We start from the raw sequence: 24648 nt of genomic DNA on the forward strand, positions 1-24648 counted from the left end.
CTTGGACTCCTTTTTAAAAAGTTTCTGCTAAGCTCACAATCCATTTGGGAACATGCTGTCAAACCTCTAACAACTCTGAAATAATAAAAGATATTTTGCCACAAAGAGATTTAAAAAAAATAGAAGTAAAACATTAAATTCTGATGTTACCGACTCCTGTGTGCATACTTAATTTTAAGTGCGTAATAGTCTTATTAACTCTACTGGGACTAGTACTGTGAATGTATTATGGACATTAGGCAATAATTTTTAAAATGAGTTTTACTGTGCTTCAGTATAAAATAATTTGATTGTTCCCACTCTTCCCCAAGAGTTTTCCATTCTTCCACTGACAAGCACAGGCAGCAGACACGATTGAAAACTTCTTCGCGTTCCCTCTCAGGTGAGCAGCATCACTGTCAAGGCTGGTCTGGCAGGCAAGGTAAAAAGGCAGAGCACAGGGCCCATGAGCCCCTTGAAAAACAACCCCCCTGAATCACCCGGGTGATGCTGGCAAAGAAACCCACGGCTCCTTACAGCCTTCTTAGGACAATGTTAGTAAACCTCCTCCAAATTCACAAATAATGATAACGTGCTCCCAGACAGCAGAAGTCTAGAAAGGGCCAGTCCTGTTTCTCTGCAGTGCTCCAGCCATTCTTTGTTGGGAGAGAAAACAATCTCTTACAAAGCGAGTACAGAGCCTTCCCGCTGCTTTCCGCTGCCTTCGAGTCTTGCTGGAAGGGCAGAGGAGAACATGGCAGTAAAGCCAGCCTGGGCAAAGAGCCTGAAAATCAAGTGGCTGGGAGAAAAACGCTGCCCTTGGGCGTGAAAGCTACTTTTGCACCTTCTGGTGGTTTGCAGCCAAGCTGAGAGGGAAAACATAAATCAGTGGCCCAATGTAGGGCAGCCACAGAGTTTCTCTCCCACCAAAATGTCTCACTGCAGGGGAGAGGCAGAGATGTTTAAGAATCGTTGCACTGTTACAAAGCTATAAGCAACGATACGCAATGAATCTGTAGTATTTATATAGCATAGTATAGGAGAGTATAATTTTTATAATTTTTTTCACTCGTTCTTGAGAATTAGTCTTTTTTTCTTAAAAAAATCTCTAACTAGAGCTGTACAGTTGAGAAAGCTGCCTACATTTAAAAGTTTGGCTACTGGAATTTAATAGGGAATGCAGCTACAACACAAGTATGTGTTACAATTTAATACACTGGACAGGTTTCATCTCCGTTAAATCAAACACTTACTACAGAAAAGTAGGACTGAAAATTGACTTCGGAATGAAAACTGGCAAGCTATAACCAACTGGCACTGTAATCACTGTGCAGCAAAGGGGATACTGAAATACAGTAACAATGCCTTTCTGCCCAACTATCTTACGTGAAACTGCAAATTTTGTTTACGCTCCTTTTTAGAGCTGGTCCATTTGGAGAGTGGTGAAAACTCTCCAAAATATATTCCACAGCTTGCTAGTATTTTGCACTGATCAGAGGGTTTGTCAGCAGAGGTATTTACTATTGCTTTGGGAATCTGCAGGGGCTGGAGCGTGCAGAGTGGTACTAACCAACGTTACGATGCCAAAACTGGGCAAACCTTCAAAGCTGGCTGTGCTGTTGCTCTGAGAAAGACTTTGGATTCTGTGATTCTAATAGAGATGGAAAGAAGCTATGAGGTCATCCAAGTCTCTCTCCCTGCCAAAAAAAGACTGTTCCCCCCAGTGCACTTCAAGTGCTTTGTCTGCTCCTGTTACAGTATTTCGAATGATGGGGCTTCTTCCACCTCCCTTCAGAGTTTATTTCTCAGCTGAATGTATTTCATAGTCAGGAACCTTTTTACTCCGCGATGCTTGGCACGAACCGTTCTTAGCTTCCTCTTGTTATTTCTAACTAGCTCTCCGCATCCAATTCAAAGGATTTTTTCCCCCTGTCCCCTTCTTTTTAAATATAACTCAGCTAAAGTGTTTGCCTTTTACCCTAACACTTGGCCAAACCCCACATCTTAAACTTTTTTCTTTCCTTTATAGCCATTCCCACAAGCTGAGCCATGGTAACTGCCCTCCTCCTCCTCGTCAGTGTGCCAGTGCCTTCTGCTGTTAGCCAGGCTTGGGCACTGAAGGGCTGCACCTTCCACCATCTCAAGCTCTTATTTCCCTGCCTACCCCACCGACCTTCCTCCTGTCTTGAGCGGTCTGTTCTCACACCATGTCACTTTGCAGTCATGCCAGCTTGGAAGTCCAACGTTTTGGTGTCTTTAATACTAGCTATTTTGCACACTAATTTCTTTCAGTAGCTGTTTTGGGATGCTGCCACTCTTGAAAACCTTCCGCAACAAAACCTAGAGGAAACCAGATAGGATGTGATGCACATATAACCTAATATATATCGAAAACACACTGTATATAAGTCCCCTCCTTGCCCACAGCCTTTCCGTGGCAGAAAGAAGTAGTCGATGGTCTCTTTGGTTTCATTCCAGCCCTATTTCTTAAGTTTTCCTGCTGATTGTCATATTACATTAGAAGTTGAGCTAGTGGGGAAAAAGTGGATATTTTCTTATCCTGCAAGAAATTGATGTTTTGAATTTTTTTCTGTATTAAACTGGAAGAAAAAACTGAAATATGGAAAGAAGCTGTAAACGGAAACTGAAAAAAAATGTTGCAGGTCAGAAAAAAAGGTTATTTATGTTTAGTGTTTCAGGTTTTTTGTTTTGTCCTGAAATGTAAGGTAATTAACTCTCCAAACTGAAAATGCTTTAACCACCATCATGAGCAAAAACTCAAAAGTTAAAAGTAGGGTGTTTTGACCAGTTCGAGACTTCTGTCTTCTTCCTTAAGCAGAAAAAGATCTGTCAAAACTGACTCTTCTGATTTCAACACTGTGGTCTTTTCTGGTGCAAAACCCACCTAATTCATTAGAAATTTTAACAAAATTCCTATTGTAAGGCATTTAATGCCAGACAGCAAATGTGCTTTCGTGTAGCACAGTGATTTCCCAGTTCTGACTCAATGGCTAGGAACTATTGCCATGAACTATTGTCATCATCAACACCTTTCAAATACGTATCGCTGTCTAATGTTGAGATGGTGTCTGGGTAAGACTGATGGTGGGAAAGGGCTGATGCAGCCTGTTCTGATTTTCTATAGTTAGATGAAAGATGAGCATTGTAAGTAACAGTGGGATCCTGGACTGGCATCAGGTCTCTTTGACACTCAAGACTTTCAGTGCATCTTCTCTTTACTCAAATAGTAAAATATTTCTACACAAACTATTCCAGAATTGACAAGTCAATGAGCTCATTCTACCAAAAATGGAAATATGGAGCAAAGAACATAAGCTCTGCCTTCCAAAATGACATACCCAGTTCAAATAGCCAGATCAGAAAAGCAGGAAGATGGCATAGCTGAACACTTAGGCTGACAGGAACATCTAGATGATGAAAAAGAGTTTCCTTGCATCATCCTGGTTTCCTCTGAGCAGTTTTCCTCCCATCACATGACAAATTCAGATAATGGATAAATACAAATGAGATTGAAAAAGGGAATTTTGGATTGAGGCAAGCTTTAGCCAACAAAATGAACCATCATTAAATCTTCTATATGTCTAGGACATATTTTAATCCTGTTAATTCGATAATCAACAAAAGCTTTTCTTCACTATAAGCCTAAATCACACTTCATGTCCCAAATTCCCTGAGGTCATAAGCAAACAGCTTCCAATCCTTCAGATGGCTGAACAAAAAAGCAGAAAAGGTTACGCAAGGGTTTAAGACAGTTCAGAAAGTTGCAAAAGAATCGAAATGAGGCAGGAACTCTGGTTCAGCAAGGGAATATTCAAAGCTTCAGAGATTAAAAAAGTAATAGCAATTTTATCATATAAGACTATGGGAATATGTAAAAAAACTAAGCCATGTTTATGTCTGTTTTCAGCCTTGGAGTACTTTACAATGTTCAGCTTTCATTATATGTGAACTACATCAAATTTCTTTAACTTAACTTTGCACATTGTGTAAAGCACGATATAAAACTATTTCAAGTGAATGCAGTGGACCGGGACTCTGGAGAATTTGGTCTCCCTCCTAGCCCTACCTCACACCTACTGTGCCCCATCAGGCAGAGCATCACCTTTCTCTGTGCTTCAGGTTCACATTTGCAAAAACAGGCATAATGCTGCTCTCAGTTGTTACCTTTTTATTTAGATTACAAACCTCTCAGGACACGTTGTTTATTGCCAATTGTTTTTATCGCGCTTCTCATAATCACAATTGTGACATGATGGTTCTGTTTAATGCAATATGCTTTCTCTATTTTGTAACCCTTTATCTTCCCAGTTCTAATTAAGAAAAAGAGACTCCACACATAGGGAAAACTTTCACTATAACAAATTTGGGGTCTGAAAACTTTTTCAGGTAATTGAATTACCCTATCTGTTGTTAACAAATGATGGAAATAATTTTAGTTTCCCCTATGCAATATTAATATTTTATATTCACACAGTATTTTCAAAGATAAAATTTCTGAAATCAAGTCAGCTCCTTATCTTGTGTCAAGCTTCAAAACTGACACCACCAGCTGACTCACAGAGCAGGCACCCTGCATTGTTGGGGAAGAACTTGCAGAAAGTTCCCTCTCCTTAACAGCCACCAGGGACATTTGCTGTGCATGGAAAACTTCAACACAAGGAGCTAATTTCTGCAGTTGAATTAGGACTCAGATTACCACTCTGAAGAAAAGGTCAGTGGTGCCACGAGCAGCAGTGCCTTGTACACCTGAAGGCACTGAAAAGGGACCCTCCTTTTCACAAGAGACTTACTGGGAACCCTGGCTGAGCTTCGCAAGACTCTTCACGTCAGTAAGCTCATCTTCTGCAAACAGACACTTCTAGTATATGTAACATTAAGAAGGATATGCAAGGCTTGAAGCAACATATTAAGAGCTATTGAAAAGAGCTACTTAAGAGGATATTACATCTCTAACAAAGTTAGTAAGGGTTCCTTATATAAAACCAGGATGTTTTCACTGTTTTTCAGAGCTCTCCTTCCCAACCCTAACTGTTCAATATTCTTACAGCCAGAGACTGCATCGACAGGGGCCAAATGAGTGCCTGAGGCTAGCAATGCTGGCGTGGGTCCCAGAGGTGACAGAGCCCACTTCCCAGGGGTAACCGCCAGCACAGCACCCTCTGCTGAACTATTCATGGCAAAAAACTGTCAGCATGTGGGACTGCAAAGGCCCTGTCCTCCTACAAAGGCTGGCAAGAGAAGAGGGGAAAGGAAAGAGGGATGGAAAGCATTTAGGAAGCTCCATCTCTTATAGCACACCACAGTCTGTGGCTAGGTCTGCAGAAGCTACAAAGGCTTGCTCCAAATCTTACATGTATTCATTAAGTGTTTTTCCTTTGAAAGCAGGTGTCTCTATTGTGAAATACACTCTAAGGTAGCAGTATGGGAAAGCAGTGCTTTTTCCTCCACTACCGAAACAGTGAATGTACTGTATGCTGATCACTCTTGGCATTTTTAAAGAATCACTGTTTAGTGCTCCATTAGTAGTATATACCAAAACGAGGGAAACAAAGCAAATCATGCTTCAGAATACACTATCGGTAAAAATCAAATAGGTAATAAATTTTATCTGTAAAGAAAATGGAAGAATGAAAATTCCATTTTTTTAAGACATTCTTGTAACCATATGGTTAGACTCATGGCAGCTTCTGGGAGAGAGAAAGAAGTATGGCTTCTGCGGGGGGGGAAAGGAAGAATTTTTAATAAATCTTCCTCAGAAATGTGAGCGGCCAGCTTGCTTTATCAGTTCCCAGCTTCTGTAAGGAGCCTGATTGAAAGAGAAGGACCTGTAACTCCAAAGAAGCTCAGTATACTCTGAAATGGGAAATTCCTTTTTTGTAACAGCATCAGACATTCTTCAGGAATAAAAACGTTGGTGTATTTAGTAAGCTGCAATATTATTGCGAAATTCAAAACTGGTTTGTAAAAACAAACAACAATTGAACCATTTTTCATCCAGTTCTTTTACTCATGTTTGAAGAATCACATGCAAATGGCACTTGTAAACAATTACACAAATGTACAACTGCAGTACACTTACTTTCCTGGAAAGCTACGGCTTTTTGTTTTCTCTTTGTTTTCATCTTACTTGGTACATGTGACAGTATTCTCTTTCTCCTAAGAACCTACAGGGAAATATAACTGGAATTTCTTGATTTGTAGTTGAAGTATGCTAAACCACATCCTCTTTCCAAAACCATATTTAGAGCCAACTCTTATTGTCCTGTTCCATTAAAATCATAATATTCTGATCCCTTGAAGATGACTTAATCAAGGAAGAAATAGACTTGTTTCAAGGGACAAAATACTTCAAGAGCTAGCAATCTTGCCTTAGAAAGCACAGAAATTGCTTTGCAGGGTTCCCATCCCCCTAGTTTAGTCTCACAGCTCAGACTGATTGGGACAAGAGGGGGTGTCTTCCCATCTCAAAGTTATTGGATGTTTGACCCTTTCTCTGGCCCTGCAACAGAAGTTACTTTGTGCCTGGAAACATGAAGCATCTTTCAAAGCTCTTAAAATAGGTACATTCACAAATTTTGTTATAACTTTGGATCCTCATACGTAAACAGTGCAATCCCTTAGACGATATTTGCTCCTCTTCAGTTTCCCGGGTCGTCAGCTTTATTCCTAATCACTGACTATCTATCTAGTGCACAGAGGCTGAACAAGTCTCTTGGTTCGTCTGCCGACGCAGGCAGGAACAGCACAAGAGAATCTTTCCTCCAGTCTAGACAGACTGGGACTTCTCTAAGTCAGAATTGGAAGTGTTGATATGATGCTTATCAGCACGAATTAACTTTTCTTTCTGGGAGATTTGTTTCCCATAGATCAGAAACAGTGCCAAGGGGATTTTTGAGACAGCAGTGTTTGCATGGCAGAAATAAGACACAATGCCACTAAAAGGCCAAGGCCGTATCTTCTTCTGAGCAAAAACATGAAGAACAAGGAGGGTTTTGCCAGTACCATGACAGACAGCTTAAACTCACTAATGAGATTCTGGAAGTTAATGGGCAAAATGCCTAAAAGCCAGACGTTTCTACAAAGACTCCTCAAAATCAAACTGCATTGTTAACTTAGCATACTTAAAACTTTGCGGGACTTAGGTTTTATTTTAGAGACCTCAACCCCTCCACCTCCCAACTGAGTTACCTCTTCGACTGACTTCACAGGGGTGAAAGTCTTTTCATTTTCCATGAAAAACCTGTTTCTGCGATAACAGAAAAAAACCCAAACAGCGAAAGCAACAGACAATCAAAAAAAAAAAAGCATGGTGATGTGTGAAACTTGGAATTGGAGCCACCCATATAAGAAGATCCTCGAAGCTCGGGATGACCGGAATGGCACTGCTAGAGGTAGTACTTGACAATTCAATTTGTAAATGAGCTTATTGCATATAAAGCACTGGTGACTTTCTGAGGCCAATGACTTGTGAGGTCTATGTTTTGAACAGTTCACCAAGTATACAGCACTTCAAACCTCAAAATACTCTACACACTTTACCTACTGAATCTCACTGCAAGGGAAAAGGTGGCTGGGTGTCAAAGGGGGCAATAATAGACTTTAACTACCCCTTTGGACCCCTCACAGAGCGAATAATTGAGGACTGGGATTTTCTGTAACCTGCAACTGGGCTCTGTACGCTGTAACCCATTACAAGAGCTGGAAAAAGCACTGTTCCCCAACGCATCAGGGAGCGCTCTTCGAAGTTTCTCTTTTGCTACCATTGGCAAATGGCTTTCAAGTACGATTAATCAACTAAAGTTTCACAAAAGGTAACTATTTTACTGTAACTTGCCATTAGCATGTCTCCTTCTGACATATGTCCCACCACCACCTCTTTTCCCTACTACGTGACTATAAAATGGTTATTCTCCATGCCGTGACTGTGCTACAGAGCACTGCTGCAGCTATAGCTTACACAATAATTTAGCTAAGTAGTTCTTTCATCTGGTAACCCTATAATAAGAGTATTTTTCAAGGCAGATGGAGTAGAGGTGTTTGAGAATTAGGAAAAAAGCTCCCGTGGCTTTGTTGCTTGGTATTACCCAAAACAATGTATACGCAACATGAAAGTTTCAGTAAAATATGGAGGAGAAGGATAAATAATTGACAGCCAGAATGAAAGGCTATTTTTCTTTTCCTGCACGAAGTCTGAAATGCTGGAATATATTAAAATGAAGCCAAAGCCTTAACTGATTCCTTTTGACAGGATTCCTGCATTTCAGACTGGGCTCAGCGTGTAAGCAATCTATAAAAATAAATCCTAAGTAACTGTTTTCACATATCTTTGAAATGCTACAAGTGTTCCCGTCTTTTCTTGGGGAATGAGATTCAGAATTTCCATCCTCTGAAATCACCTTTGTCAAGGAGACAATGTCTGAGCAAGTCTGATGGAAGTTCAGAGATCTCCAAATATCCCTGAAGTCCAAAACGAAAAATAAGATTTAGTACAACATACAAATGACTTCCTAAGAAATCAAGTCTGCTAATGACATAAGGGTCACCTCTTTCTAAGAGATACACTATTTTGCTTCACTCCAAGAAGATGTCAATGGCCACATAAAAAGAGGACACCTATTTGTACAGCTCCACAAACTGCTTGTTTCATAAATACAGAGGGTAATCAGATTAAAAGAATTGTTCTAATGATGGAGTGGGAGTATTTCAATGAGAGACTAGGGATACCACATGCCACACACTGATTGATAGCCAGACTCAAAAATTAGTAACTTGAACCCAAATACATCTTGGTGCTTCTAGTCTATTTGGAAATACCCTACACCTGGATTTGGCTCCCTCTTTAGTGCCAGCTGCCTTGCCATGTCCGTGACCAAGAAACTATTGAAGTAGCTCACCATTACATGTAGCTCAAAAGGAAATCTAGTAAACCACAAAAGGGTTTAATAAATTAAATTCTCAATTTTTCTAATCCTACTGAAAAAGAGAGACTTAACTAGATGCAACTGAGTAATTTAAATGATCATTTAATGCACCTATTATTTCACCAAAGGGAATACTGGAATTTAAAAAAAGGATCAGAAGGATATGAGGGGTAAGGATGCCCGCATATATGAAACTAGAGATGGTAACAAATAAAATTGAGAACAGCGTTTACTAACACTGGTTGAAAGTCTTCATTCTTACCCAGTTTGGGACAAAATGTGGGTATAGTTCAATAATCAGCTTAAATACAATTTGTAGTCAAAATAAGGGGAAACTGTCTATTACAAACGCATGCAAAATGGTTGCAAAATCTTCATCAATACATATGTGACTTGGTTAGTGGCTCTCTCCCCTTAGAACTCTTAAGCCTCCACTCCATCAGAGCTCATACATTGGCACTACCTGCTATTGAACAAGACGACTGGTGACATTTTTACCCGCTTTTGGAAGCAGACACAGATTACACTGAATTTGTTTCCTTTTACTTTTTTGTCCTTTTAAAATAAACTCCAATATCAAAGTAGATCTTTCCTTGCCCCACTTAGGGCAGGACCGTGATTTTCATCATCTTCTTTTCTTTTCTTTATGGATAAGGTTTTGCTATAGAAGAGAATATCAAGATGCAAGGGGATGTTTTTCTTTACAGGATTGGCAGGAAGTTTCAACCTTAGGAGAAGATTAATGATCTCCCTCAGCCATCACCAGATGGATCCTTCAGCTCACTAATTAAAACTTCTGAGGAAATCCTCTATGCAACATTTTAAATATGAAAGATACAGAAACACAGAAAAAAACATTTCCTATGTTAAAAATCTGAGCAAAAATCCAAAGCAGTCAAAATATTTCAACATTTTTCATGTTATTTTATTTCTTATTCATATCAGCTTAGTTTCATATTTAAGGTAATTTCAAAATTTAAACTAGCAGGTTAAAACAGTAACATTTGGAAAACAGTTTTGAATTATTTAAAAAAAATGGTTTAGAATATTGGCAAATATATTGAAACATTTGAAAATCCAGCCTGACCTCCTGAAGAACACTTAAAAAATATTTTTGCCCTGTCTATGTGAAAGGAAGATTTATTTTGGAATACAGATGAGGTCTATTCTCATTTTGATGAAGTGGCTCATTTTGCCAATAAATAATTTTTCTACCAAGAACTAACGTGCTGTTAAGGATGAAGAGGCTGTGAAATTTTTATGCTAATATCAGAGATGCATTTTTTTGTTGGACATTTGTAACTTTATTAACACATGTAGATAATGTTTTAGAACATCCTGGATAAAAGGGATGCTTGGGCTTTAAATTTACGTCTTTACTGCTACAAAAGCCTGTAAGTGTTATAAAAGCCAACATCTTTCAAGTATATGGTGTTTTGGTCTGATGAGAAAAGGGTCTCTCTCTCTCTTTTTTATCTTCCAAGCACTTCTCATCTTTTAGCATATTTAGGTATCCTGTGCTTAACCACCTGAAAAGCTTTCTGAGGAGAACATGAGTCATCTAAAATGATGATGGAGTGATCTGAAAACCAGCAGTTTAGCCAGCGGGACAAGAATATCCATATATTTATTCTATTGCTTTTTTTTTTTTTTTTGGGGGGGGGGGGGGGGGGGGGGCGGGGATAAAATTATATTCCCAGAGGCAGTGACAGTGAAATGCAGCCAACGACCTGGAGTTTTGTTGCATCTGCCCTCCCTGCAGATGCACACGGGCACATTTCCATGACCTGAGTTGCACAGTGAGTCAGCAACGGGGACCAGCCGTGCCGTGCCAGCGCAGCCTGCTGCGAGGCCAGCTGATGCGTGGTGAAGCATTAAGCCACCTATTTTGCCTTTTGGATCTGAGTTAACCTCTCTAAACTGCATTGCACTGCAGTGCAGGGGCATATCAGCCACTTGGTGCTACCTCAGGAGTCTTCTCCTGATTTTTTATTAAACAGCCCAGGTGGGACTTGCCTGTCTTTGCTCACTCTTTCTTGGCCATCCTGAAGACACTCTGATTTTTAGAAAATCAATGAGATGCCGACTACCACAACACTGATGTATTGTCACCAAGAGCAAGCCAGCGCAGTATACTCTTGCTATCAGGATGTTACTCAGTTTCCAAAAAGAGGTGTCTAATGCCATTTGAGACAGCACAGGGTGCCTGGGACATCTCATTAGTGACAGCAAATACAACGTGAGCTCTGTGGGAGACCCTGCTGGAGTAGCTGTAGCATCTAAAACTGCACTAGATGCTCACAGCTAGGCAATCAAGCCTTTTTCCAGTATAATAACTGATGCCAGCCACTGACCGAGTGGTTGCACCGCTTAGCACAAGTGTCCTGAACCGCCACGTGAGCCCAGTCCCAGCCATTCCCCTCAGCTGGAAGATACGGTCAGAGTTGCAGAGTCCCAGCAGCTAAACCAGTGGGCTGGTGGCTCAAAACCACACAGAGGCACACACAAAAAGGTGTTTGAGAACCTCCAACCTGACCTAAGAAGCAAACCATCCAAATCCAGTGAGAGCTGGGAGGAAATGTCTAGCTTGGCCGGCTGACCACCCCTAGATCTCTACTCAAATTGTACATAGCACAGGTATTTTGATCTAAACTCCTATCAAACAATGACATTTTCATAAGCTGTGAAGTGTGCAAAAACGTAATTACCGGATGAGCTTGAAATAGTTGTATTCAAACTGATTATTAATTTTTATAGATGTGAGTAGGATTTGAATAATCTCAAAGAAAGAGATGTACTACAGCTGCTTTTTGCAGCAACTAGTGTTATCATGTCAAGAAAAATATAATGATGTTCAGTCTTTTTCAAATTCTGGAAAATATCTTCTAAAATATAAAATATGAAAAAAATTTTGTCACATTCAGTGTACAGTGTACGTTTTTCATATTGTTGGGGGACTGGCTGACCTGCAGAGACTCGGTGGGTTGTTACTATACCATCTCACAGCTATGTACAGCAATCTTTCAGTTACTGTTAAGCAATAGTGACATTAAGTTCCACTAAAATGGTTAGAAATGGCAGGTGTGAAGAGACTATGTCAAATAAAGTTGTTCTCTCCCCTAATTTATGACCCATGAATCTAGTTCTAAATTCCACAGGGCTGAGTAAATGAGGCACAGCTTTAATCCATCAAATTAAAATCTACATTACCACAATCTGAGAATCCAACTCTAAAGATCATCTTTCATGTTGTGTAGAACTAGTCACTAAATATAAATTAATACACTGGAAAGTCTGATCTTAAGAACGATGACTACTTCTCAATGACATGAGAAATAGTATACCCATGGTTGATGCAGCTTTTATGAGCAGTAAATCTTGTTCTCTCTATATAAATCTATTCAAATTTATGTTCATTGTTTATAATTTTTATTAACTGTGAATGTCATGTTCTCTTTCTATATATATTTGTTTCTATATACTTCCCTTCCAATGAATATTCTATAAATTTCTTTCTCCTCTCAGAAAAAATAATGCCAAATAAGGAATTAATCTACATTTGTTTTTTTCTTTCCCCTCTATAGCTACAACTTTATTTTTAATGATTCATTAGCTTTTTCTCCTGCACTTGAATGATGCTTACACGTATCTATCTACATTGTGTTCAGCTTCAACCATTTCAGAGCTCTGAGATTAGAGCAAACACTATGGGTAAGTAAGTGTCAGCTTATTGTGTCTATTAGAAACTAAACATTTGATTTGTGGTGAGGTGGGTGTTGGTTTCTTCTCCCAAGTGACTAGTGATAGCATAAGAGGAAATGGCCTCAAGTTGTGCCAGGGGAGGTTTAGACTGGGTATTAGGAAAAATTTCTTTACTGAGAGAGTGGTCAAGGATTAGAACAGGCTGCCCAGGAAGGTGTGGAGTCACCCTCACTGGCAGTGTTCAAAAAATGTGTAGACATGGCACTGCGGGACATGATTCAGTGGGCATGGTGGTGTTGGGTTGATGGTTGGACTTGATGATCTTACAGGTCTTTTCCAACCTTCATGATTCTGTGATTCTGTGTGATTCTGATTTCCAAAGTTAGTCATGTAAGCTTCACTCCTCATCAATCCAGAAAGAAAGGTATCTTAAAGGTCAATTCATCCCATGCTGGTGCATGTCCGAGATAGCTGCGATACACTGGTGGTTTGCGTGCCTTTCCAGCGACCGCCGAAGGGGCCTAGATCACTTAGGCTGGATGAGAGCTGTCCTGGTCACAGTGTTTGCTCTGCTCTTAGGTAACAAAATGCTCCACCTCTCATTTCTTTTTTACAACATAAATCATTCAACTTCTCAAGTAAATCTCCTTTCAAAAGTGCAATGCAGAGATGGTAGGCTCACATAACAATAAGACCTTTTTACAAAAAAAGGCCTTTCTTTTCACTGGGTTGAGTATGAGCATGGACTGTGTCTACACAGTACCGCAGTTGCTGGTCCAGGAAGACCAAGTTTTCTGTGGCTGGGTTATGCCGACAGTAGTATCCCAAAGGATGGCTCAAGCATAAGCATTACTGTTGGTAATGTTGTGTGCAAAAGGAATAAAGAAATGATGAGAGAGTCAGGTATCTTGCAGTTCCTTTCTTCCACCTGCCAAACTCCATGTGCTACAAGAAAATATCTATATGTGTATCTATCTGACTTAACTATCTAGAGGATAATTTGGGCCTGCAGTGCCCTGAAGTCTGCACCCTGCAAGCTGAGCTGGTCACTTTGATACAGCCAAAGTTGGTATTCACCTAAGGGGAACAAATTCTCTGTTAGGCTTTTAAGAAGGATGAAAGAAAAAGAACAAAAAAGAAAAAGGAAAAAAAAGCCCTATTTGGATAATGATTTTTTAAAGGAACCAGGACTGGTGAACACTGTCAATTAAATGTTCACCTTTTCCAGAGTTAATAGAAAACTTTTTGTACTGTTACAATTTTGTAAAGAGACTACCTGCTAGCCTTTTGACCGGAGTATTGGAAAACTGAAATATATGTGCATGGGTATTTTCTAAAATTACACCTAAAATCACAAGTTTCCCTCCAACCACAAGATTTCAGACATCTCCTTAATCCCACTAGTGGTAAATTTTAGTTCTCGCTTCTTGAATATGTATCTAGCATTAAAGACAGAACTAGAAAATACCCACAGTTACAGAATGTGGTTGCTCATAATGGCTGAAGCCAATAATCCATTCCCTCAGAGTCTTGCAGCATTAAGAATTGCAGCAAAATCCCCCCCCCGGTCTCCCCCCTGGCTAACAGCAGCCAACCCAGGAGGAACACCTCTGTGAAGCTAAGAGGCCCAACGGGACTCCATTTCTTAGGGACCGTCTAGGCTGCACCACCTGAATACAAGTGTCATGAAATCCTGAAAGCAATAAAAGCAGGGAATCTTGTTAGTCATTGTAGTGATGATGGCAAGTGCTTCAGTTTTATCAACGGTAAAACGAATTAACCAACTAATAAAAACGTCTATGTCTGCTTGCTGGTAGGAGTTAGCACAAATTATTTATGAGGATTACAAAGGTTTCCAGGGACCATGAGGTGTGCTGAAGTGGCTTTCTTGCTAGAAACTCTGTTAATTGTGTGTATTAGAGAAAAAGAAAAAGGTGGTTCCGACCTGTCATGCCTCAGTGCCCTCATATCAACATACACTGTGGTGGGATCTGGTCCAGATGTTCCCTGCAAATAACAACATCAGCTAATCAGAACCTGAAGGCTGGGAGGAGAAAAGAGTTTTACCCCCCAAATAACTGAACGTTCATTTCACTGCTAATTACGCTAATCAAGTGACAAGTTATAATTAAGCTTTTCATCAAACAAAGCCCAGCTTCACAGAGTCAGAAAGAGCACTGGAAAACATACCTACCGTCAGGTACTTGTTACCGTGGGGTTTGGAAAAACATCAAGCGGCCGTACTACTTAACCAAACACATGTCAACATAGGTCTTATTTGCCACAAAAGGCCAAGTAATCAGCACGTGGATACATACAAAAATGTTAAACACGTTTTGCCGTATAAAGGAATGCAGAAATTGCTGAGGAGACACAGTTTAATGGCAGAAGCACATGGTCAGGAATGTGAAGCATGGTTTACTGAGAGTCTTCCGTACATGCAACAGAGAATATACTTGAAGCTAAAGATAGTAAAGGTAGCACGCATGACATGAACCAATGTGGACTGAAGGTCTGTAAGCAATTATTCTGTTCCTTTTCAGTCTTCCACTGCATAATTTAAATCCTTGCTTTATGTCACAATATTTAGTTACTTGCAAAGCAGTAGACTAATTTTAGTTTCCTTTCATGCAGAGATGATACAGTCTTTTAGGCCTTTCCACCCACAGCTTTGCTGCAGTTTTGTAACCTGCTATGATCTTTCCTTATCCGAAACTTCAAACTCATCACCATGGAACATCACGTGAATTCTCAGTGCTCTAGGCTAGGGCTCTTTGCTCTGCTGCCTACCTCATGTCACTGCTAAGCAGAAAGCTAAAAGAACAGCACAACTTCATTTTGGAACACTGGAACTTGGAAAATTTTCTTTCTAGAAAATAAATTCACCTAACCCTGGTAATCTAAAGGTGCAGGAACTCCTTTATCAGTTATTTAGATGTTTACTATTTAAAAGAGCAGGCAACATCAACTCCCAATGATTTCTGTCCCCTTTGGGATATATTATAATTCTTCACATTAGGAATGCCTAGGGCTAAATTTTGCATTTCTGCAATGCTGGCTGGTAGTTCCACAATATATTGAGCACTAAAAATTGTGATGGAGTTCCACAAACAGATAATTTTTGCATCTAAAGGGGAAAAGAGTTACCACTACTAATTGATACTTACTGTACAGATACTGATAGCGACCCACCACCAGAGGAGAAAAAGAGTTATAGAGCTGCACATGCATGTTAGCCTCTTTAGCTTGTTATACACAATACAAGATACAAATCCTCTCTAGCTATTAACGACACGATTTTCAGTCTACTAGTAAACTCAGCAGTGTAACAGACTAGTGCTGAGTGGAGAAGTTATTTGAAATATATGCAATGTTAAAAAAAAAAAACAAAACAAAACCAAGGGAAAATTGGTTATCTTTAAAAATAAAACTAAACCTGAATTGATTTATAAAATAATGGAAACAGTCACGTTTGAAAATCAAAGACAATCACTATGGGATTTTTTATTTTCAGTGTGAATGAAATAGTTACAATAGACAGCTAATATCTGATGAAACCTGCATCCAGATAAAGCTATACTGGACTTGTTTATAATTTCATAGAAGGATCTGAAAATCCCCAAATCTCCAGACTCAATTTCTAGTCTGTCCCACTGTTGGAAGCTGATAGGTGGGTATTGAGGGAACATGAAAATCCCCTACCTGCTCGGCCAGCTTCCCCAGCCTGTGAGGCTATAGCAGCAGGAATAGCAGGGATGAGGGAGAGAAGGAAAGAAGGTAACACAAGACAAAAATAATAATAAAAAAATGGGAATGAAGGGTGGGAGAAAAAAAAAAGAGGAGAATGCAAAAAGCAGGGAGTAAAATAAAAAGAAAAACAATGTCAAATACAGGAATCTTACAAATTAACCATTATACCATTAAAGGTTAAAAAAAGTAAAAAATGAGGTGTCAACATTTTAGTAGAGCAACAGAAGAGACAGCTGTAGACTGCTAACCTTGGACAAACAGACTTAAATGGTTTTAGGACACTACAGACAACGTTGTTAGTGGAAAACATGTGTCTAGCATACGGATTTTTTTTTGTTTGTTTGTTTGTTTTTGGTGAAGAAGTCAGTAAACATCATGGCTCTGATATTTTAATGCACATCCATTGAGGCAGGGGTTCCAGGTCTGCCATTTCACTACTAAAAGAAGTTTGTAAGCGATGCCCTCTGCAAATCAAAAGTAAGCTCTCTTTTTGGAAAAAAATAATTAGTATACAACAGAGAAAGATACTTACACCTTGTTTCATACAGATTAACCTGCTCCTAAAGTAAAACAGAATCAAGGCTTCATGCACAACCTAATTACTAGAAGACCATAACTAAATGGAGTAACTTCACAGTTCAATAATTCTTCATTCTTAGTCTATTTGCTATGATAAACAGTGTAATACGTATAAAGAACAGTAAAATTAAAAGCCGATAAAACCCCATCAGTTCTCCACCATGATCAATAACGCAGCAAAGAGACAAAACACAGTGGTGACTAAGTCCTAAGCCGCTACTGTCATGTGGAGCATCTAACACCAGATGGCTGCAGTGGGACTTGCCCTACAACTTGTGAAAATAAACAGCTCTGAGAGCACTGGTGTCCCACATCCCTCTCATCTAACTTCTGAATTCCAGCAAAGTCAAAGACTACAGGAAGCTGCCACAGCAGCACCTTAAAACAGGTTTCTTTTAGATGCAGGGGAAGATGAAGCATTTAAAAAAATAGGATGGATCTGCTTACGGCATTGATGCCCCAAAATAGAACTACTACTAATAATCCAGGTTGAACACTGCAGGTCCAGAGAGGGCTTTGAGAGTACCAGAGCCTCATATGGCTTTTAACTAACGAAGGGCTTGAGAAACAGCAGTTGAAGTCTCAGCATCATCCTTCTGTGGCCAGCTGTGGCTGAGATATTCTGACAGTGTTTCAAAAGAAGCAGAGTCTTAGCCAAGACCAGAGTGCCTGACTTGATTTGTCTGTGCACATTTATTTTGTGAGACAGAGATAGAGAGCATCTCTAATGCTGGTAACAGGAAAAAACCAACATGACTTCTGTTGTACCTGATACTTACTAAGGACATGCTAGGTACTGTTCAAGGAACTAAAATGGGCCAAACAATTTTCTGTCTGAAAATGGGTACATCATAAGTCACATCCCTTGGAGTAAATAAATCTCCTGCCCATGCATAGGCTGCCACCAGTGAACCATCCCTGCTCCGTGCAAACCTCTGCAACATGCCAGGCTTTCATTCTCTGGAAAAACACTGCAGGTCAAAACTGCATGGAGGACTACCCCAACAAGTCAGCAGTAGGGACGACCATGTGCCAGCACTCAGCCTGTACCTAACGTCCACTGAAGTCAAAGGCCAAGCTGCATGGTCCCCCCCGCTTCCCTCCCCAGAATTAAAAACCAGGAACTAGGCAATCAGAAGTCCTAAGAATTTAAAAATATCTGTTGTTTTGGGTTTGGTTTTGTTTTGCTATCTAAGGACGTGGCCTCAGTGTTTACTATGAGTCTACTTCTGCTCCAGTGATGCTCTGAAGTGGAATTTTTGATGTACACTTAACAATCTCACGTATGCAAGCACAGCAGCTGGAGCTGTGAAAAGAACTTCATGGCATGACTCATAGTAAAGGTGGGAAAACACAGAATCTGCGGGAACTCACCCAGTGCTATACTACATTGCTAAGCGTGAATTCATACCTCTGACAAAGTGCATGGTCTCCTGCTGCACTCTTTGCAGAGCTATCCTTTATTACTTTTAATATGGAAGATCCTCAAAAAGTGTGATCTACCACTAAGTAAAAAGAAACATCAGCTTTAAGCTCTACATTTACTAATGGTTCCCTTTGCTAGACAGCGGGGGAAGGATTCATTTCATATAACTTCAGCCATCAAAGAAGAAAGTGTGCAGCATAAGGCAGGAAGTATTTCCTGATAGTGATGAATCCCATCCCAAGATGAGCACCTGAGATAGGTTGGATGAAGCTCTCCTGAAGCATTTATTTGATTCTACTGTCTATAGATGGCTATTAGATAACTCACTTAACCTTGCCATCTCACTTAGAGGTGATATAAAAGAAGCAAGATGAATCCTGCTCTTCTGTCCGGGCTTGGGCGCATTTGTTAGTACATTTTCAGGGTTAACTAAGGTATATGAACAACTTCTAGAAGTTTTTCCTCAACTGAAATTGAGTAGCAGGTTGAATAAAATGAAAACATTTATTTCAAGTGTTTAAATGGAAATTAGCTAAAATTCTAGAGAACCACATGTGCTGTTGTAAGAAACAGGCTACTTTTCATATCTATTTTTCTCTCTCTCTTGAGAATGCTAAGATGATAGCTAATGAGAATTAAAATATGCTGAATGCAGTCTTTTCATCCCAGAAATCCCTGGACCATTATCTGTGACTATACAGCCATAAAAGGTCAAATATTAATGGTATTTAAGTGCCTAAAGATGGAGAGAATGATTTATTTTCAAAAGCACATCTCTAAAAATCTAGTCCAAAATTATTACATCAAAAGAAATATAGTAAATTTGCTCTAAATTTGAGAGGAAATGAATACAAATGACAATGCATTAGTCTGTCAGTGATTTTAATCCTGAAATTAACTTCATTGGTAGACTAAGGCTCTTTTGTACCAAAGGGATTATCACAATGATTCCCTTTTTAAAGTAATCTTTAATAAAAGGTCAAATTCTGCTATGAAGTTTTTATACACACACACAGACACACACACACACATGTACGTACACACACTCCCCTCTTCTTTTTGCAGGTGGGAATAACAGTAAAAGCTTTTTGGAAAAATCAGGATACCTTCCCCTTGAAACACTTGAATCTTAAATTTGTCAAAAAATTGGAAATGAAGTAAAGAAGGTATCAAAGATCACCTCCAAGTTCTGTTAGAGGCAGTCCATAGAGAAGAAAGCCCGGATAGGCTTTTTGCTATTAAGGGTCAATAGCTGAATTTTGAGATATGTTTAGAAAGCTGATTAGTAGATACATATTTTAGAAAGACTGTAGAATGGGCTGGATCACAGTTATCTCTGTGGAAGATGGTGTTCCAGGAACCACACGCTGATCTCATGGATGACACAACATGGAAGAAAAAAAGCAAAGGCAGATGCTCTTGACTCAAACATCTTTAGAAGTATTTTTGTGCAGTGTGAAGAATCGAGGAATCATGACCCATTTCTGGAACATATTGGAGACAATGCTAATTTCAGGAACATTGTTGATCAAGGATTAAAATCAATTCTGTTCCTCCACCCAGAAAACAGAATAGCCCACAAGCTATTCTGGTATTTCACTAGCCATAAACTTCCAGACAATTTGGAAAGAGCATTCAGTCTAATTCAGTATCCAGTCTTTGGCAGTGACTACTACCAGATGCTTCAAAGGACGCAATCCTGTATCTTTATATTCTCTATCAAAATGACATGTTTTGTGGTGATGCTTGTAAGTAACATCTTTAGTAATTTTTCAAATCCCTTTAAAACTTGCCAAAATACCTTCGGCTCAAATGCTTCAAAAACTATTCCACTTGGAAGAGTAACATTACTAAATATAGCCTGTTCCGAAATGGCTTTTCTTCATTCCAGCCACACCACTCTTTTAGACAGTGTATGGCTTTTAGTTTGTCCTGCGGACTGAGATACAACATCTTAGTGAACTCAGTGAAGCCTGACACTAAGCTATATGATCAGGCAGGCTGTTAATCACCTCACTCAAGGCTCTCATTCTGTGCTATTCTTAAATTCATAGTCAATATCATTAATATTATTCCTTCAGAGAGTTATCCACTTCCACAGTTTGACTCAGTAACTCTTTCAAGAATTTCTGTAAAGAATCATCCGAGAAGCAAACTTCAGCTAAGGAGTTAACACAATAAAAAGGCAGATACACATAGTCAAGCAAAAATCCACCCTAACTCCATGCTGATTAGGACTTCCAATTTCTCTGAGTGTATTCAGCTTTCCTGCACATTTGTAGTGGGTTGACCCAGACAGCAGCTAAGTACCCACCCAGCCGCTCACTCACTCCCCTCCCAGCGGGACAGGGGAGAGCATAGGAAGAGTAAAAGCGAGAAAACCCATGGGTCAAGATGAAGACAGTTTAATGAGTGAAGGAAAGAGAAAAAAACCCCAAGTGATGCAAAAGCAATCACAACCACCTCCCATAAGCAGAACGATGCCCAGGCAGTCTCTGAGCAATGCCTACTTTGGAAGACCAACCCCTGCTTTTTTAATGCTGAGCATGACATTATATGGTACGGGATATCCCAGGTCAGCTTGGGACAGCTTTCCTGGCTGTGTCCCCTCCCAGCCTCTTGCTCTCCCCCAGCCTACTCGCTGCGGGCAGTGGGGTGGTGGAGCGGTGGACAAAGTGAGAAACGGGGAAAGCCTTGATGCTGTGCAGCACTGTTCAGCAATAGTTAAACCACTGATGTGCTATCAATGCTGTTTCAGTCACAAATCCAAAACACAGCTCCATACGGGCTGCTATGAAAAAAGTTAACTCCATCCCAGGCAAACGCAGTACAATACTACTTCCAACGAGGCATACTTGGGCATTGAACCTGGCTTACTGCTGCTTAGTGTCATTCCCTGGTTTTATTATTTGTCCTGACCAAATGACTTATCTCGTAAGTGAAGCAGCCGCCATGAACAGTCCAGAGATCACTGCAAGCCTGAAATGGAGATTTTCATCAGTGGCAAGCAAACTTCTGCAGCTATTTTGTCCTTGCTATCTACAGCACCCTTCCTGTCTGGTCCCTCCATGGACCAGAAGACAGAGAAGTTCAGTTATTTTTCAGAAGTAGCTCCCCCACAGCTGCAGGGCGGAGCTGAAGGGCCCCATACTGATCTGTCGGGAAAGTCAGAGCAGTTGGCCATGAAGGTACGCTGTCACTTCCCTCCTTCCCCTCCTCTGTAAAAGACATCCCATGGGCACTTCAATATGGTTAAAGATATAGGAGCAAATTAGAAAACGATTGTTACCAAGTAACCAGCTCATCTCTTTCTCCTGTGTTTTCCCTTTCTGCTCCAGGGAAAGTAGTGTCCTCGCTGCCTGCTGTGCCCCTCCCAGCCAAGTGTTTAAGCTTGGTTGGGTTGCTGGCTGGGAAAGCATGCCAACCTGCACCTGCTAACTGGCCTAAACTGGTACCATCCAAATTGTGCTGTCTCAGGCGGGAGAGCCTAAAGATTTCCTAGACGTTTTCTGAGTTGTCCTCTCTGCCTTGTCATCACCCAGGACTCTAGATATGGAGAAAGAAATGAAGAGGCCTGTATTCGTGCAAAGAAACATTCAGTAGAAGAGATTTCAAAACCTCAGTCAGTACTTTTTGTATCAAATCCATGATAGAAATACAGGGGAAGATGCTGCTTGAGTTCACAGACAGTTCTAACTTACAAGAAGTATTTTTCTCTCAAGACTATTTATTAAGTTTTATTAGAGTAAAACTGTTTTGAAGGATTCAAGTGCTGCTTTTGAGACTACAGGAGATTTTCGTGAACTTTTATTCCTGAAGAATATTTATGGCAGCAATTACAGAGTATCAAACTAAAGAAACTCTACCTCTGGGACACAAAATGACTTTTAACCCTGCTCAGCTTTGCCTTGTCATATGTTTGATAATAATAATAACTGAAGTCACCCTGGGCTGAAGGGATACTCTGCTGGTGGTTGGAGAGAAAGCAAACAGTACTGGAGATCTGGCATAGCTCCTGTATTGATATTCTGGTAACATGCTGATCTACAAGGTCACTTTTAGCCAAGGTTTGATGAAAGCCAGGATTCTTTAGTGATGTTGAACAGGCTAAGGCAGGCATAACACACAGACATACTGGTCTGTGCTGAACCCACAACCTGTATTTGTCACGGTTTTTTGGAAAAAATAAAAAATGTTTACATTTACAATCAGGAAAAGAATAGCAAATGCCTTATTTGCAGCGTCACTGAGAAGATCTGTTTTGGCTTCCACACCTAAGCAATTACGCATGTTACACGCATGAGAAATCCTTTAATGTAAACTAGGGGTAACTGCCAGATTTGAAATGTGGGATGCACCATATAGAGTATAGGCAAGTTCTACCGGGGAGATGGTGACTTTGAAGAGGTCAGAGACATGATAGGTGACCAAATGGATATGGAACTTCCCAGCCAATGCAAGTGCCAATGCAGAAGGTGATTCTTGTATTATTTAAAAAGATTATTAAGTCAGAAAGCATATTACATCTGAGTAGGACACCTGTGGCATTATTACAGGAATAATATGCGAAGTTCTGATACCAGATTTGGAAGGACAGAAAGCGATCAGGAGTCATAAAAATGAGACACAGATCAGGAAAGTATGTCTTAAGATTCCTTATCTATTTATCAAAGACTAAGATGCTTATTAAACTGTTGATAGAAATGAGATTCTTTATTCTAGATTGGAAAATGTAATAAAATAAAAAATGGCTGAATCTAATGCCAGATAAATTTAAACTAGAAACAAGGCAAAATTAATTAAAAATTGAACACCTTATAAAAAGGCAAGTTAACTTTCATCACTCGAAGTCCTGAAAGACAAAATAATACACTGTAGATCAGCCTAAAACTATTTGCTTGGTGTAGTTATTATTGTGTGAAAGCCTAGAGGCTATTCAGAAGTTCAGACTGGATAGCTACAGCGCTCCATCTGTCCTTAAAATCATGACTCAGTAAAGATTCCTGGAGAATGCAAGTGAAATCCTATATTATCCCTGGGTACTTTCTTCTGATTAGTGGATCAAAGCAGAATGGAAGAGATCTAGCAAAATATTTTTCCATTATAAACAATAAACTGTGTGCAGAAAAGATCTATCTAGCTAATTAAGTATTAGTTGGAATTATTTTATAAACAGAGGAATACATTTTGTAACATACTAAAGTAAGCACTAGGAAACTGGATTTTACATTACATGACTAAATACTATTTTTGGAGTACCTTCTGTCACTACCATGCGCTTTTATGAATTACTGTATTCATGGGCAGAATAAATGCTATGATTGCAACATGAGAGGGATGAATAGTTGACAAAGTTACAGAAATTTACTACCTGTATATGCAAGAACATTAAGTACCACATGCATTTTCTTAATATGTCTACAACCAAGCAGCCAAAGGAAATACAACGAATGCTTCTTACTGAAAACCATTTTCTTAAAACAACTTTGAGCTTAAGGAGTGAAAAATCTTACCTGTAAACATATTGCCAGGTTAACTCTACAGCCAAGTGATGTGCTGACAGCCCGTGGATGGAGACCAAGGTCTTTAAACAACTTTGAAAATGACTGAGTAAGAGCTATCCGAGGTCGTTCTTCAGCCACTACTACACATGTCCGTACACGTGAAAGGTCCAGTCCCCTTGCCTAAAAAGAAGTTAAAATGTAACAAGGGCCACAAATGGGTAAATTTAATGAAAAGAAGTTAGTAGTACTTATGTGTATTATGCAGGTATTATGGTTCAAGAGGAATAGTGGAATAAAGGCTAAGGTGCCAGTGTAACTTCCATCTTTCCTGGAGGCTGGATGGCCAGATGACAGTCTAATAGCTGTAGAAGAGCAGACACACCTGCTTGTCATCTCAACATTAGCACATAGGAAGAGATGGGTATGCTAATTCTGAAGGGAGGGAATACTCTTTCCCAATATTAATTCAGAAAGCCAGTGAATAATAGCGAACAGGAAGCAGTGCCTAGCCTTGCAAAAACGGATTAGGAAATTATTAAGTGAGGATGGTAAGGGCTGGAGACATCATAAATATCAGTATCCCAAGATCTAATTTATTTCAGTAGCATACTGGAAATTCTAGACAATTTCAGAAATGTAACTGGCTGCCTGGCTTTTAATTCGGGGGCGGCGGGAGGGAAGAAGATACACACCTCCCCTCCTCCCCATATAATGAGGACAATCCACTTAAATAATCTTGTACTTAAAAGTACCATATTGTTTTAAC

General features: G+C 39.8%; 1 protein-coding gene across 2 annotated transcripts in view; it reads right to left on the bottom strand.

Annotated features, from left to right (window-relative positions):
- The window catches only part of DIP2C (disco interacting protein 2 homolog C), a 326695-nt gene that overhangs the window by 16010 nt on the left and 286037 nt on the right, over positions 1-24648 (bottom strand). For both annotated transcript variants that reach the window (XM_059819053.1, XM_059819054.1), the window contains 3 exons: positions 23892-24062; positions 16326-16355; positions 14569-14630 (listed from right to left, as the gene is read on the bottom strand). In XM_059819053.1, the coding sequence (XP_059675036.1) occupies positions 14569-14630; positions 16326-16355; positions 23892-24062 (263 nt within the window). The remainder of the gene's footprint in view (positions 1-14568; positions 14631-16325; positions 16356-23891; positions 24063-24648) is intronic.

The sequence above is a fragment of the Gavia stellata genome, chromosome 6 (genome assembly GCF_030936135.1).
Source record: "Gavia stellata isolate bGavSte3 chromosome 6, bGavSte3.hap2, whole genome shotgun sequence".
Taxonomy (NCBI): domain Eukaryota; kingdom Metazoa; phylum Chordata; class Aves; order Gaviiformes; family Gaviidae; genus Gavia; species Gavia stellata.